At 37.7% G+C, this 16,980-nt stretch overlaps 1 protein-coding gene across 1 annotated transcript in view; it reads right to left on the reverse strand.

The window, feature by feature from the left end:
* The window catches only part of LOC148673532 (uncharacterized), a 12,759-nt gene extending 504 nt beyond the window's left edge, over positions 1-12,255 (reverse strand). The window contains exons 1-5 of the mRNA XM_088630814.1: positions 12,019-12,255; positions 9,985-10,114; positions 7,497-7,685; positions 1,870-1,983; positions 925-1,068 (exon numbers count right to left, since the gene is read on the reverse strand). Coding sequence (XP_088486940.1) covers positions 925-1,068; positions 1,870-1,983; positions 7,497-7,685; positions 9,985-10,114; positions 12,019-12,255 — 814 coding nt within the window. The remainder of the gene's footprint in view (positions 1-924; positions 1,069-1,869; positions 1,984-7,496; positions 7,686-9,984; positions 10,115-12,018) is intronic.
* Positions 12,256-16,980: the final 4,725 nt, after the last annotated feature.

Consider the following 16,980-nt stretch of genomic DNA (forward strand, 5'->3'; position numbering starts at 1 on the left):
GTGTGCCATGCCAGTCCATGGCATGACACACGCAGATACATACAGCACACACGACTGGGACGGTTTTCCCAGAAGCCACATAATCTACTGGTTACTGGATTGGGTATGGGAGGAAACCAGACCAAATGGAGGACTCCCATGCAAACACATGGAAGAACATTCAAGATCTACACAGATAATACACCCAGCGCTGCAAGGGACCGATAATAGCCACTATGCCACTGTGCCACCCATGCATAAGACATATATAAACAAATTTAATTTTAAAACTTATGAAATCCTGGATACAAAAATGATTGAATTCATAAATGAAGTGTTGCTTTGTTTTCCAGAGAGAAGGGCCTGATTTGAAGAGGCTCATGATATCTCCAGGCAGTGTGCAGCAGACTGTTGAACTGTCATGTGGTTTTCTGAGACGATATAACTGAGGAGCCTTGTATTTGTTTTGACTCCAGTTTTGGAAAGAAACATAGAAATTCTAAAAAGACAAACAAAAATCAATAACAACAACTATATATATATATTGTATACTATAAATATGCTGTATATTTGAATAACTTTTCAAAATTAGTTAAAATATTGTTCTTTTTCATTCATTTTTTCATTTCACAATCTTCAGTGAAAGAAAAAAAAAGTGCTAACCATTTACTGTATCTTACAGATTGTTTAAAGGAGCTGATATACGTACAGTATAATCAAGCAAAATATGGAAATGGGAGATGTTATGCAGTCATTAATGTTTCAAAAAAAGGGGATGCAGGCATGCAAAATTATTACATATTATGAATTAATTGACTGTTACTGCATGTACTGTATAAGAAGAGTTATGTTTTTGTACATAAGCCTTTTGGTTTTCACATGTCTCCTGTTTAGGAAAAAAAATGCAGAGATGGAATATTAGAATCTACAAATAAGAAGAGAAACCTCTAAGGTACTTGTTGCCATTTCTTCTTACCTGGGCAATGCATAACTTAGCTGACTCAAAAGGAATGAATATCCTCACATTGTCTGCATTCTCTGCTTGGCATCTTAAAGTCTGCTGTTCCTTTGAATACGGAACCTGAAAAACTGAACAATGCTATAGACGTTGGACGTTTCAAATAAACTGAAGAATACACAATTTGTTTTTTTTTGTTCACATTATGATCACAAGTGTAAATGTGTATCGTGATATTGTTGCAAAGAAAATACACAAACTGACTAGAAACAGTAACACAGATAGAAAATAACAAAATTAACGCAAAGAAACAAAAGGGATTAGATATGTACCGTAGTACACCTTGCAAAAAGCAGACACAGATACCAGTTAAATATATAATGACATATAATGACTTCACACCTGTTAAATTTCTAATTTGCACAGTTTCACAGTGCTGTCTATGGTAATACCTTTTCTTTACATAATTGCTCTTTATTAATAACCCTTATTGTTTTCTATCTCCTGTCAATGCAGATATGCAGCAGTGATTCAAATGTAATGATTAGTAGCAGCTCACAGAGAACATTAGTCATCAAAACATCAAAGCTTCCTTGTACTCTATGAACTATGAATTGATTCCTATTAACTACTCTAGAATTTTAGTATCCAGAGCTGAGAGAGGACAAAGCCAACTGAACAAAATGAGTTATAAAATGAGTAAATTAGGTGCATATACAAATTTGAGAGCTACAGTATATAATGCTCTAATGGACAAAATAAGCAGCAAGTAATATTTTGTCTTGGATTGGATAGCAACTCTATACATGTATTAATCTTGATTATAAAATCTTCTAGATTATATTGATTATATGCTCTTCTTGAAGTAGGAAATTATTACTTAAAACCTAGATAGTGTTTCTCCAAAGGTGCTATGGACATCTATGGCTTACCTTGGTCTGTCCCAGTTTCTGTGTATTTTTTTCTTTCACCTTTAATCCACCGTTTGAAGGCAGTCCACTTATTCTTGTTTATCTTTATTGAGGAGTCTTTGCAGTCAGTAATTTCTTAAAAATAACACAAATACACTTAGAAGAAGCTCAGAAATTACAACCGATTTCCACTCAATGCTGAAATACAGACTGCATTCTGAAAACCACACTTTTGTGATTAACACAAGTTTATTTACTTGTTCAGAATTCCATCTCACAAGTGGCTCAGCCAGAATAGGCACGTCTAAGAATCCCTGCAGTCCAGATTTCATGTGTTTGAGTCTGGGATCTGTCGTTTGCTTCTTGGGACTGGCATAACCCAAGTGGCAGAAAACTTCTGACTGCTGGCATTGTGTGGCTATAGTTAAACTTTAATAACAGTCACTGGGATTTGCTAGAAACCTGCAGGTTTGCAATTGTAGTTATCAGAGTCGCACTGTAATTCTAATCAACACTACCACTTATAGTATGTAAGGGACTGTGGAAATCACAGGGTGTAAAATTGCAAAATGGCCCTGAGACTGTATTTTCATACTGTCCTTATTGACCCCATTCTGATACAAAGGGTGTACATGAAGTAGTCAGCTGAGCTGATTAAGAATCGACAGATTCCATCCACCCATTATTGATAAGTTCTTTATCCCGGTATGAGGTTCAGAAAGCCAGAGCCTGTCCATAAATCCATAAATCACACAGTAGTCTGCAAGGCGGGACTGAAAGGACATGACTGCTCCAACCTAAACAGGATGCCAGTCCATTGCAGGGCATCAGAGAGAGAGGGACAATTAAGAACTGCCATTCAAGCCTACATACTGTAGCACATTACTGAGAAGAGTGAGGAAGCCAAAGGACATGACAACAAATCCATGTGAACACAGAGAGAAAGTGCAAACTCCAAACACATTTACTGTAGGTGTCTTAAGGCAAGAATAGTGAACTGTGAGGTACAGCAGCAGTAAAAAACCTTCACACTATCATGTCACAGCAAAATGGATGGTGAGTAGAAACAATAATAATACCCAGGGACATTATTTCAGCAAATTTAAAGCAACAAAGGAAAATGAATGTTTGAAAAAATGTTTCTAAAGCAGTATTTTTAGTCTATTAAAAAATAGGAATGCATTAAATTTTAGTGTTTCAAAAAAATTGATTAGTCATTGCACTGGGTTGCAGTTGACAGTGTGTGCAATGGCGCAATTGTGCTGTTGCATAACAATATGCTTCCAATTTTTTTAACACTCTCTTATGCCAGACTTGAAATCTGAAAAGTGACAGTCTTCTTTAATGATAAATTGTATAAGAGCATATCTCTCAAAAGAGAAAAAAATAACATTGACATTTTGAGCCATCATGAAAAAATGAAGGATTATACTAGACCTATTTTCTCTGTTTAGACACATCAGGTTTCCTAGACATTGCAGGCAGATACAGTAGATTATAATTGCCACTGCAGGGTTTAGCTGTACAACCTGGATTGATGATGCTGAGTTAGCCAGAAAGGGCTTTTTAATATATGAATGTAACCTCTAAAATAATGGTACCTTCCTTGACTAGCAAATCTCCCAATGGTGGTTGATTTAATTATTAATATTCCTGTTTACAATGTAGAAAAACAATCCATTTACAGTTTTTCAAACATGGCAGTTTTATTTCACATCACCGTGAACCAGCATGTGACTGCAACAATCATGAGGAATGTGGTATACAGTAACTGAGTATGACAATGTGACAATCATTGATAATTAACCTACTGTATGTGACATCGTGATCAGGATTGATATTAGGATATCAAGTCTCTATCCCCCTAATTTCTGAGTTTTGAGATTTCGGGTCTTTATTTGTCACTGATCACTCTGAGACAGAATTAACACCATTTCAATGTGTGCATGTGTGTGCATGCGTGTATGTGGAAATGCCCTTCTCAGACATTTCTCTTGTTTTCTGGATGAGTGAACATTGGCATTAAGGCTTCTTGGTTGGTCCCTTAGGGTACAGCTATTGTTGTATTCAGTCCAAAGACAGTAGAAAAAAAAGCAAAAAAAAAAAGACATAATCTCAACAAATTCCAGTCGAAATCCCTTTTGTTGAAATAGCTCTCTGTCTCAAATTTCTGCTTCAGTTGTAAAATCAACATCCTTCATACTCTCCTGGAAGTCCTTTGAGAATGTCACAGAGACACATCCTTCCACACTTTGATTTCCTTTCACTAGAGAGACCAGCGGGGGGCCCAGTACACTTTACAGCCGACCCTAAGGGAAGGTACTTTGTCTACCATTTTGCCCCGTGGTGCAAAGAAAACTGTCTTGTGAAGTGATGCAGCAAATAACACTTTATTACTGTCTGGACTGTCCAGTACACTTTACCATAAAAAATAACAAATTATTGAAAGGCCTTTCACTTCTACACATCATTAATATTATAAACTATGTTATTAACAGATGCAATTAGCCGCTAAAAAATCCGATGTAATTACTGTACTGTATATTGACCAGTTTTGAGAATGAGGAAGTTATGCAATTTCTCATTGCAAACTATTATTTTATTTTTAGGTTTTAAAAGTACAAATATTTTGAATATGTCAGAACTAATTTAAGAGCCCTCTTTATTTTAGGACTGCTGAAAAACAATAGAATTCCAGCTCTGTTTCTCTGAATTCTGAGTGCCTTCAATTCAACAATTCAAGAAATTTGCTACTGCTCTTGTTGTTTGAGCCACAGTTTCTCTTTCTAAAGTTGAAAGTTTCTAAATTTTTTATCTTTGGTTGTGTGAGATCAAAAATGAACTCAAACTTTATTTCAGTAGTTTCTATAGATCCAGATGAATGCAATGAGATGTGTAGACAGTGTTTGGTGTAACTTGAAATACAACTGAGGAAACAGCAGGCCAGTTATAAGGATGAGGCTGCCTGAACCTCCCCTTACTATTGCTAGAAGTCATATAACCCTACAACTCACAACTGAATCAGTAGGTGTGAGCCTGGTCAGTACCTGGATGGGAGACCTCCATGGAAAGCTAAGGTTTCTCCCCAAAGAGGTAGTAGTGGGGCCAATACAGAGTGCTCAACCTGTGGTCTGTGTGGGTCCTGTTGCACCAGTATAGTGATGGGAACACTATACTGTTAAAAAAGGTGCTGTCCTTCAGATGAGACATAAAACCGAGGTCCTCAACCTCTGTTGTCATTAAAAATCCCAGGGCATTTCCCGAAAAGAGTAGGGGTGTTACCCTGGTGTCCTGGCCAAATTGGCCAATTGGTGTCCTGGCCCTTACCAATCATGACCTCCTAATAATACCCCTCTATGAATTTGCTTCATCACTCTGTCCTCCCTACTGATAGCTGATGTTTGGTGAGCATACTGGTGCACTATGGCTGGTGGAGGTTACACATTGGTGGTGGCGGAGGGGAGTCCCCATTACCTATAAAGTGCTTTGAGTTGGGTGTCCAGAAAAGTGCTATATAAGTGTAAGGAATTATTATTATTATAATAAAAGTTCTTCTCAGCTTTTCTGATGGTTGCTATTGACCGGGGATCCACTGGATTCCTTAGATCCTGCTTTTGCCCGATGGTCAGGACTTTGTGGAGTACGTGGGCTGTTCCGAGGAGACCGACTTTCTGCACCTGAGCAGCACTCACTTTGCCTGGCAGCTCATCTAGGTACTTTTGAAATCTGAGTCGAGTGGTTCCAAGAGCTCCGACTACAAATGGGGTTCACACTTGCCTTTGTGTTCCACATATGAGCGATATCTCAATCACAAGGTCCTTGTATTTGCTTCATTTTTCGACCTCCTTAAGACAGACATTCGTGTTATCTGGGACAGCTACGTTGATGAGAAAACATCGTTTCTTTCTCCAGTCATGGAGGATGATGTCCGGTCGGTTTGCTCCAATGGTACGATCGGTGTTAACAGCCATGTCATACATGATGGTGTTGTTCTCCATCTCCACAACTGTTTCAGGTTGGTGATCGTACCGGTGATCAGGCACTGGTAGGCCAAGCTCCTGAAGCACTGACCAGTGCAGGTAGCTAGCTATTCTATTGTGCCGATGTGTATATTCTTTCAGCGCTAGCATAGAGCATCCAGCAACAATATGGCGGATATGCTCCTCTTGTTGGTGACACAACCTGCATTTGCCATCCACATCCATTTTAAGGATATTCCTCTGCTGATAGCGAGTGTTCAGTGCCTGATCTTGAGCTGCCATGAGTAGACTCTGTCTCTCCTTGTAGCCCAGAGCTTTGTAGCCATCCAAAGGTCAGTTTTCTATCAACATATTTGTTAAGGGTCTTTGTAAAACTGACTATGGCATATAGTCAGTTTTACAAAGACATATGTAACATATAGACATATGTCTATATGTAGACATATAGACATATGACTATGGCTTCGACAAGAGTTTGTTGATTTTCTCTTAGATGAGCGAGGCCTTCATCCTACTCTTGATGGACTCCCAACTAGATGTTGTTGTATGGGAGCTGATTTCAGGCTTGATGTATTGGCTCTTGATTTCCTCGCCGATGTTGACCAGGGAGTATTTATTCTTCATTTTTTCATGTCTTATTATGAGCCTGGTGTATTTGTCGGATCCTTGCTTGATGTACTAGCTTAGGCCAACAATTGTGCTCTTGTACTGTATGTGGTTTCCAGCTCAGTGAGCCCACAGCCACCCCTGCTCCTAGGTATACATATTCGGTCTACATTGGCTTTCAGGTGCAGGAGACCATACTTTGTCAGAAATTTTTTTGGTCTTCCTATTCCTCTCCTGGATTTCCTGCTCTCTCCAGTCGATGATTGCAAAGCTGTACTGCGGCACGGGCACTGCTAAGCTGTTAATCGCTTGAATCTTGTTCTTCGAGTTAAACTCAGTGCCAAGGATGTGTCTGACTCGGCGGTAGTATCTTTCTGGATTTTCTCTTTCGTTTTGCCATGTTGAATACAATTGGTTTGGTCTACACCAAGGTACTTGTAGACTTCATCCGGATTCATTCCGGATCTCGGTGGCATCATTTAGTCTGGTGTTTGCCTCTCTTGATGGTCACTTTGGAGCACTTGTCCAGTCCAAACTCCATCTGGATGTTGTCGCTAAATGTCTTGACTATGCTGAGCTCTTGATCCAGCTGACACACAAAATAACAGTGGTAACAAGGAGAACCTTGGAATATTCCCCATTTGATGGCAATTCTACCAGACTTGATGCAAGCCCCTGTGTAGTAAAGTTGCATCTCTGTTTTCCACTCTCTCCTTGCAGCCATGAGGAACATTACGATTGTCGGACTGGCTCCGTAGATCTTAAGGGCTGCAGTGATCCAACTATGTGGAATGCTGTCAAAGGCCTTCTTGTAATCAATCCAGGCCAACTGCTACTCCCTTATGATGGCAACTAAGAAATCAATTGAGTAAACCATTAACCACTTCTTTTTAACTTTATCCAGTCTAAGACTATCACCAAACTGTGAAATAATATTCCATTTATATACTGTAAATATGTATAAGCTCTGCATTTAAATCTTGTAATATGCACTACAAAGATGGAAAGAGAAATCCCTAGCAGCCACATTTTGTTGTTCAACTTTGTCATTGATTTGCTTACTAGCTCCGGGGTCTGTATCAACCGCTGTATTTCGGACTGCACAGCAGTGGTGCTGAAGTTGCTCTGGAAGCTCAGGGATGCAGCCTGGTAAATTACCCAGAGTCCCAGAAGGCTGGTATCCAAGATCAGCTCTCAGGGGCTCCAAAGGCTCATGAGAACAGGAAGGCAGGGGTGCTGTTTCCCATGCGCCTGAAAGTAAATGGTAGAAAAATACAATTCACAAAGAATTTATCAGCAACATCTACTCTAAATATCACATTACATACATAGTAAAGTATTATAATTAATATTAAATTTGCATACATAGTAAAATATTATAATTAATAATGGTCTTGAATTTTATAAAATGCATTTATTGTTTAATGATAGAATACATGAATTTTATCATATATATATAATATCATTTTTCTAATATCATTTATTGATTTTCATCTTGTGAGCCTTTTATGTACTAAACAATAATGTTTTTTGGTCCTGGTTTTAGTTCTCAGTCTGCTTATATACAAGGTTTAGATACATGAAGTGGGCCTACATAATTATTTGAATTTCTAGACTCTGAATCGATTTGTGAGATATTTGTGGATTTGTGGAATATTAGAGGTTCTGGGAATATTAAAGCATAGATGGTTTAGAAATTGGGGTGCACCTTTTTCAGTTTTAGTTCCTGGATTTAAAATTGAATGAAGGGAGCTTCCTTGTCAAGGTACAGTATCTTGTCTTCAACTGAACCTCATTATCAGCAACGGGCATAATACTACAAAGGTGTCAGAGCAAGAGAACGAAATGCAGATAGAGTAAGCTACCATTGTTACTACTGACTGCTGAACATGTTATTTTTATACACAATGAAGAATCTCTGGTGAGTGCTATCTGATGTGAAGTAGTAGCAAATTATACTGTCATACTGTAGGCAGCACAGTTTCTATCCCAATCATGAGATGATATTCTTCATGACAGTATCATGTATCATGACATAATACACATGTTTTAAATTATTTAATGCTTTGTAATGTATTTAATGTAATGTATTATAATACATTTCAAATCATATTGCTTTGCGTGCTGTGCTCCCTCAAATAAACTTAGACAGTAAAACTATTTTTCAAATCCAACAATTCCCTCATCATGGCTTTAAGAAACTTATTGCTCTTAAGTTTCCAGTACTATATTATGTCTATTTTATGTGCATCCTAGTTCGAAGGTTTTATTCTAGTAAATTTGTTTGGGAATGCTACTGAACAGCCCCAAAACAGCAAACATTTGGACGTTTGAGTGAGAAATCTCTTTGGTAATCTCATATACTGTATACTCTCCTGAATCCCCTTACCAACTTCCTCACCTCTGTCTGCCAGCTCTTTTATGTAAAGCGAGCCCTACACTGTAATATCTCATTGGGCTGGAATGAGTTCTGTATCCACTGCTTATGCCTAATCACTCTTCAACCTATCCTAGGTCCTGTACCAATTTGTCAACTATACACCCACATTTGCTGAGCATACAGAACAGCAGAGCTCAGCGTAAGAGAACACATCTACAGTATTTCCTGAGATCAAATTTCAGCCACACACCATAGCAATAATTAATAAAACATTTCCTTATTTACAGTCTTAACCACTAACATACCACTCTAATTATGAAAATGTGTGCACTGTCTTAGAAAAACCTTATGATCTGAAAACATCCATACGAAGCCCATCCAGAAGGTATGAGAAAAAAAAGGAATCCATGCTACCAACTTACTACATTGTTAGTAAGTCATGTTAGCAATTGATTGTGCTGCATGAACCCCTAAATTACTGGTACATAATAAAATGAAGTGAAGATTAACCATTCTTTAACTCTAGAACTTATGCATCAGCACCTCAACAACAAGTGCTAATGAGCTTCACTAATTCAAAGTTGCAAGATGATAATCTGCCTCCACTTGCTTCTGTCATCTGATGTGAACAGAATTTCTGGATTGTTCTCTTATTTTTAAAATCAAGACTATTTCATTCACAATTCATGTGATAAAAAATCCTCTTTTTCCTTCAACACTATTTAAATTCAGTAGTGACATCACAGAGCAGATCTGTAATATTTGTTGCATTCATATTCTGAAAACTAGAAATGTTCTCAGGTTGTTAGAGAATAATATTGTACCTGTTGTAAGGTTGAATACCTCAAAAGAACAGGCAGCACATTTTAAGCCAAGAAATTTTAAGGCGTGCTTGCCTTGATAAAACGATTGCACAATTTTCCTCAAAAGAATTCACTGATGCGGTTAAAATATTTAAGCCGTGTCTTCATTCTCACACATTCCTCAGAGAACTGAAGAATCCCATATATTCTTTGCATCAACAAAGTAAAAAAGCAAAAATTTTCAGTTAAATTCAAGCCTCAAAAGTCTTGTATTTATTTTTTTATTAAATCAGAACGTTTCAAGACTAAAATTTATTACATGAAAGCTTGTTTTTTTCACAATTGTCCCTAAATCTTTGATACTTACATTGCCTTTCTACAGGAGCTACTGAACTATATCTTGCTCTTTTTCCCAAGCATTTTGTTGGCAAAGCGCCATTGTCTGTCATAGAAGGGCTCACATACATAATGGTGGATGTTTGTAACAAGGCCTTTTCCTAAAGCAGAAAAGAAGAAATACATTTTAAATCAAGTAAGGAACATATTTAAATAATCTAACATATAACTACCATATAATCTATCATATACATTTTTGGTTAATAATGTTTGAGACTAAATTTCATCGGACTTTCTCAACATGACATTGGCTACTGGGTATAATATACAGTACAATAAGACATAAATGGACTACTCCATACACTTAGATCTAAATTAATTTAATTAAAATTCATCTTTCAGTTTTAGAGAAGCAAATTTTCCAGTCATACGAGTAGGTTCAGTGATTGTATTAATACTGTATATATTAATATCCATCCAAGAATCATATTTCTTATTTTCAATACAAAATTGACAGTGTGTCAGGACAATCTGCACAAATATATAAAGTATAAACTCATGCATCTTTTCAACCTGAGTTTTCTTCTTAATATACCTTTTTTTTCATAAATGAAGCATTATAGAGTGAAATCACTCAATTATCAATTACTGTGTATAATTATTTATGAACTATGAAAATAATAATATTCAAAGAAATGCACAAAGATATTTAACCTTTACCCAAATTTAAATATTCCTGTTATTCTTTCTGTTATAGACAACAATTAAATACAACATATTGTAATACTAGCTAACATTAATGATACACTACATGTTTCCAAACCAACACATACTTGATTCTTTACTACTGATTGCTTTGCTGCTTCTTGGTAAAACTCTTGGTAAGGATACTTTAGTTCCTACACTATCTACTGTGCTACAGACAACACTGTCCTATTTCCTTGTAATACATCTTCCATATATATACCATATACCACAGCGACATTGGAACAGATAATTCTCATGTCAGAAAACAATCCTGACTATGTTTTTGATTCACAAGTGAGAACCACATAAAAATAATTTAACACAAAAAGTTTGTCTGGCTTCAGGCTTCAGGCTTATAAAGCACCATAGAAATGGCTTGAATATATTGTTCTCCATTGCAGATTATATAAAATATAAAACAAAAAAATACAAATGTATCTGTTTAGTTTTGAGAAAAAAAATAATTTTACCTTCCAAATGTTCAAATATTTCAACCTGTTTCTTGGGAAAAAGTACTATTGCAAAACTCAGTCGCATTATGTAATCTCAAAGATCACTTGTCTACAAAGTAGTAACACAGAAAGTAATTCTGCATGCAATAGGCCAAGATAAATCTATAAAACAAGTATTTACCTTCAGTGAGAAAATTTCTTGCCTGATTTTGAATTTGAAAACTGATTACTGAGGAAATGTCAACATTGCTTTAGTGACATTAAGAGGAACTACAAGACAAACCTCTAAGATGCTTAGAATTGTTCATCAGCGTCAGGTTTTCAGCACTATTTAAATATTAAAATATGAGGGGGGTAATTCAATATTTTACTATTAGTTTACCTGGGAAGCAGTGGCTGATATTAAACATTCATGATATTATTCATGCATGAGACAGAAGCCACAACAAGATATCAGTGCACAGTTCTGGTATCCCAGTGTTAAAATGAAATAGCCTTACATATTTTAATAGCCTTTCTATAATTACAAGAATGTATTCCAAACTTTGAAAATAAAATACAATCATACTCAATGTCAATGTTTATACTGGATTCAGCAGCCCTTGATAATTTGAGCACTTACTTGATTATTGATGCTTCTTAACCTAATTAACCTTAACCTAATCCCAGCTGAACTGGGGATGGGACTGGAGAACAGCTACTAGAGGCAGGACAGAGCAATGAAGAAAAGTCCCCACACTTACTCATTCATGGATTGGGAAAGTTAGTATAGACAATCAACCTATCAGCTGGTCTCCTTCCTTGCAGTGACTGTTCTCTCTCTCTCTCTCTCTCTCTCTGCCCGGGCAGATGTCAAGCCCTCCAACATGCTGGTCAACACCCGGGGCCAGGTGAAGCTGTGTGACTTCGGCGTCAGCACGCAGGTACGGTGTGGAGAAGGGGGTGCCGCTGTACGGGGGGGGGGTGCGCGTCTGTGTAGCTTGGGGAGGGGGGGGGCTGTCGGACCTGATGCCCGTGCTCCACGTCTCAATTCTCGGCTGCTGGCTCCCATTCAAATGGCATCGGCGCCGGTGTGCGCGCCCTGGAGACCGGCTCGCGTTCATCTGCGCTCTCCCCCAGGTCACCTCCCTTCCTCGGAATATGATTGCGCATTGTTTAAACGACAGCAAAAATTGCTGATATTGTAATTACTACTCAACAAACAGTGCAGTTCATTGATATGCGCCTTTGACTGGAAAACCCATAGTGAACACAGGTGCAAACTCAACACAGAAGGCACCCCAGAAGAGAAATGAATTCAACTGACCCACAACCACCATCTTTGTTTCTTGATTTGTAATCAATTTAATCCAAGGTAATCCAAAACTCCAATGTGGATTGTGTGAAAGAAATCACTATTGTATATTTAAAGAAACTTTTCAAACAAAGTCTGTTTATAGATTGAAATGCCTACAGATAGAACACACTCCTTAACTGCATTTTCTGAAATATATATTAGAATTCAGTATCTGCTTTACAAAGCAGCTTACAGTATGTTCACATCTGAATATCATTACATAACCTAAAAATTAAAAGTTATTTTATGAGTTAAATTTCTCAAAATGCTCACCGACCCAAAATACGTTGCTGAGGATTTAATGAATACCAGTCGTTCCTGTTTGTGGGAAATGAGGGACTATTATGGATCATCTCAAAACCCTTAAGCACACCAAAATCCATATTCTAAGATGCACAAAGCAAGTTTCTGAAGATAACTATGTGATTATATAAAATGACTTTCATTATATACCTGATTTTTATATCAACATATGCTACCGTGTACTGAACTCAAAATCTCTGCTTCAGTGCCAGCAAACAGCTGGATCAATGGTCTATGATTTGGCACTTAATGTACTAAAATATTATCTTCTAATGTCACTAACAAAATCTCCTCTCATTTATTTCTAACAGAAAAAAAATGAAAATATATTGAAACTCTTACATAAATAACTCAATTTGGGGAACATTTAAGAGACAGTTAAGAGATAATTGATAACTAAAACCATATTTAAGTTGGTGGATTAACCATAATGTACTATCTTATAGAGAATGTGTTTTCTAATTGTTAAGAACAATAGTGCTTGAAAAATATTCAAAAATATTTAAAGGTTAAAGGAATTCATGTTTCTTGAGGAATATCATAAATCATCTTGTATTTACAAAACACAACATGCAAGAAAGCATCCCAGATTGCTTTACACTCTGTGTACATGAATGTGTACACTTTGACATTATTTCACAAGACACTTTCTTTAAAAAACAAAAAACAAACAAAACAAAACCAAGATCTGAATGTTTTTCACATCTCAAGGGAGAGACTTGCTCACAGATCTGGTAGGGTTCACCTGAAATAAATATACCAGATAAAAACAGTTCATCTTGAGTAGGGTGCAGCATTCTAATAGGAACATTCCAATGCTCAGATACAAGAAAGTAGATTCGTACCACATCATGGAAAACCTACTGTTTCACTGTAGGAGTGCAGTGAAAATTAGAGCAGATGAAGTCACATAGTATCAGATTTTTATCTTTAGCAAAATTGCAACAAGACTTTTAAACCAGTTCATTAGCTATGTTCATCTAGGTTCACGATCACTGGCAAAAGATCAAAATGAGAAGTTGTCAAGCACGATACCATTGTACTGTCAGGAGGGCAGTTCCTATCAAGTAGCAATGCACATACTGTAGCTTCCATTTTGTTCTTATTTTTCAGCTGAAAGTGGATATTTTCAGTTTGGAATACCGGACGTTCTGAAACCTGTAAAACGGTGTGACCTTGATCCACATCAATGGTTACACATTTGATTGTACAAACATTAAGAATTCTACACAATTTAACAAATGTGTGAACACCCTAAGTAAAACAGATTATTTTTGCCCGTGAAACATTAATATATAGCTAATAGTTTTACATAAATAATAGTTTTGCATAATTTTAACTATGCTAAATAATACCTAAATTGAAAGAGGAAATATTTAAATAAAAACAGTAATCATAATAGTAAAATGCATATTGTTTAAAGTCTGTTTGGTTAATCATTTAGTTAGTTTTAATTTGTTTAGTGCTTCAGTAATAATGCCAGCAGCCATATCACCCTGCAACTCACAAGTGGCAACCTACTGAAGCTAAACAGGGGTGAGACCGTTCAGTACCTGACTGGGAGACCTCCTGGGAAAAACTAAGGTTGCTGCTGGAAGAGGTGTTAGTGGGGTCGGTAGGGGCCGCTCACCCTGTGGTCTGTGTGGGTTCTAATGCCCCAGTGTAGTGATGGGGACACTATACTGTAAAAAGGCGCTGTCATTCGGATGAGACGTAAAACTGAGTTCCTGACTCTCTGTGGTCATTAAAAATCCCTGGGTGTTTCTCGAAAAGTGTAGGGGTTTTACCCTGGTGTCCTGGACAAATTTCCCATTGGCCCTTACCAATCATGGCCTCCTAATAATCCCCGTCTATGAATTGGCTTCATTACTCTGCTCTCCTCCCCACTGATAGCTGATGTGTGGTGAGCATTCTGGCGCACTATGGGTGCTGTCGTATCATCCAGGTGGATGCTGCACATTGGTGGTGGTGCAGGAGAGTCCCCATTACCTGTGAAGCGCTTTGAGTGGAGTGTCCAGAAAAGCGCTATGTAAGTGTAAGCAATATTATTATTATTATGGATCCCTGTAACCCTGTGGCAATATAGACTATAAACAATCTAACAATATTTCATCTTTTCCAGTTTACCATCAATAACTGTGGAAAGTGCTGATCAAAAAAAGAGACTTCTCTGGTCACATGCTGCCTAGAGATCCAGTTCCTTGAGGCTTGGATTATAAAAATGAATTGTTATCAGGATGTACTTTGAGTCCATAATCAGCCAGCTATGTGTCCTTCAACCAACCCTGCCACGTTAGAAAACAAAAAGTTATGGTGGAGAAAAAGCATGTGCTTTCAAAGGCAGTCTTCAATTTCTTTCTTTTGCAAATTAAATTACATCTGGCATGTATACTGTATATATTTATATGGCATCTTATCAAATGTTCCTTTTAAATACAGAATACCGACAATTATCCATCCATTCTCGGATAGATGCTTATTCCTAATAAGCAAGGCACAGACCTGGAGCCCATCCTGGAAGCATAGGTGGGATGAAAGTGATGCTAGACATTAACATAATCCTAAATAATAAAATGTTGTTATATAAACATGTAATATATAGATACTCATTGGATATACTGCAACCCTACCAACCATGTCAACTAGAGTAAACCTACTAGAGTACTAGAGTAGAGTACTACTCACGTCTCTCATGTCATTTATTTTTTAACCTTCTTTCAAAAGGAATACTGAAATACTGTTAATGTTACAATGAGTGAAGGATGTGTTTGTCACGGTTATCATCCCTCCTCTAGAGGGCGCTCCTACCCAGTTTTATTTGTCCCAGCTGTGTCTTATCCCCTTTTTGTTATTTCAGCCCGGTGACTCCGTAGTTCTGGGCTCAGCTTTGGAAGACGGACGTCTGAAGGCCCGCTTATCCATGGGGCTCAGTAGCAGTCCGAGGGCAGGGCCTTTTCCCCAGACGTCCTGACCTACTGAGTCCGGGGCTGGGAGTGCCTTGTCCTGTCAAGGTTTTAACTATTCGTATTTCTAGTCCCCTGTTCCCTGTGTTCGTCTCGGATGGATCTCCCGGCACCTGGGCCTTGGACTGCGTCCTGATTTCCCTCATTGGACTTCCTTTCGGACTTGTTGGCCTGTGCTCCCCCCATGCACCAGATCACCGCCGTTGTCACCCCCTGTGTTTCTACCTGACCTGATCCTGCTGTGTCTTCCCTGATGTCCTCCTCCAGTCACTTCTGGATTATACATAGGGTCTTTAACCACGCATTTCACGGGAGTCAGAACCGGCTGACCAGGGTTTGCTATCATAATAGGTTTCAACAACAGCAGATAATCATATTGTATAAATATAAATCCCTTTGTGACCCTTTTGACAAACACCAAATGCAGACATTCATAGAGATTTAGGCCAGGAATTGAACCCAGGGCCCCAGTCACTGCACCACCCAAGGTGGAAATTACATAACAGAAAACAAAAGCTTCAAATGAAGCCAAAGTGCACAATGTTCTCTCAAAAGCCCCTGCAGGAATAATATCCTGAAGATTTGTATTTTACATTGTACCATATGTCTCTACTTTGGAAAGAATGTTGTCATTTACATAGTGTATCTGTATACCTTATATGTGTGTGTATGTATTGTTATGGTTATTGAGTCGCTACTGAGGTGCCTTATGAATCTAGATACAATGGGTAACACTTGGTTCAGTTGAACATTTGAAGTTCTCTGGAGTTTCAGTGCAAGAAAGGAACTAAACTGTTTACTTACTGTAGTTGGGCTGGGTGTGAGACACACTGATCAAAGGAATCTCTGGTTTACCTTGATTAATTAAGGGTAAATGATTAAATTAAATATATCAATTAACAGTACAGGAACACAGCATAAAACAGGCAGGTATAGAGAGAGTAGAGGAGGACACAGGAAAGGACAGAAAGACAGAAAGCAAGGAGAGAGGAGAAAGGAGGGATCCTTGTTCATATCAGCCTGTAAGACCAGATTCGAGTTAAAGGGGAGCTGCAGTCCCGATTTCTCAGTCTGGTTATTAAATGTTGATAACAAAATAAATTCATAGACAGAAAAAAAATATAAATTTTGAATTAAATACAAAATCATGAACTTTGTGAAAGTACTGTAAGTTGCCATGTTGTCACAATTCACTGATCTTGCCACTGGTGAGAGTGAGAGTGCCC

Source organism: Lepisosteus platostomus, chromosome 4 (assembly GCF_059453375.1).
Source record: "Lepisosteus platostomus isolate fLepPlt1 chromosome 4, fLepPlt1.hap1, whole genome shotgun sequence".
NCBI lineage: Eukaryota > Metazoa > Chordata > Actinopteri > Semionotiformes > Lepisosteidae > Lepisosteus > Lepisosteus platostomus.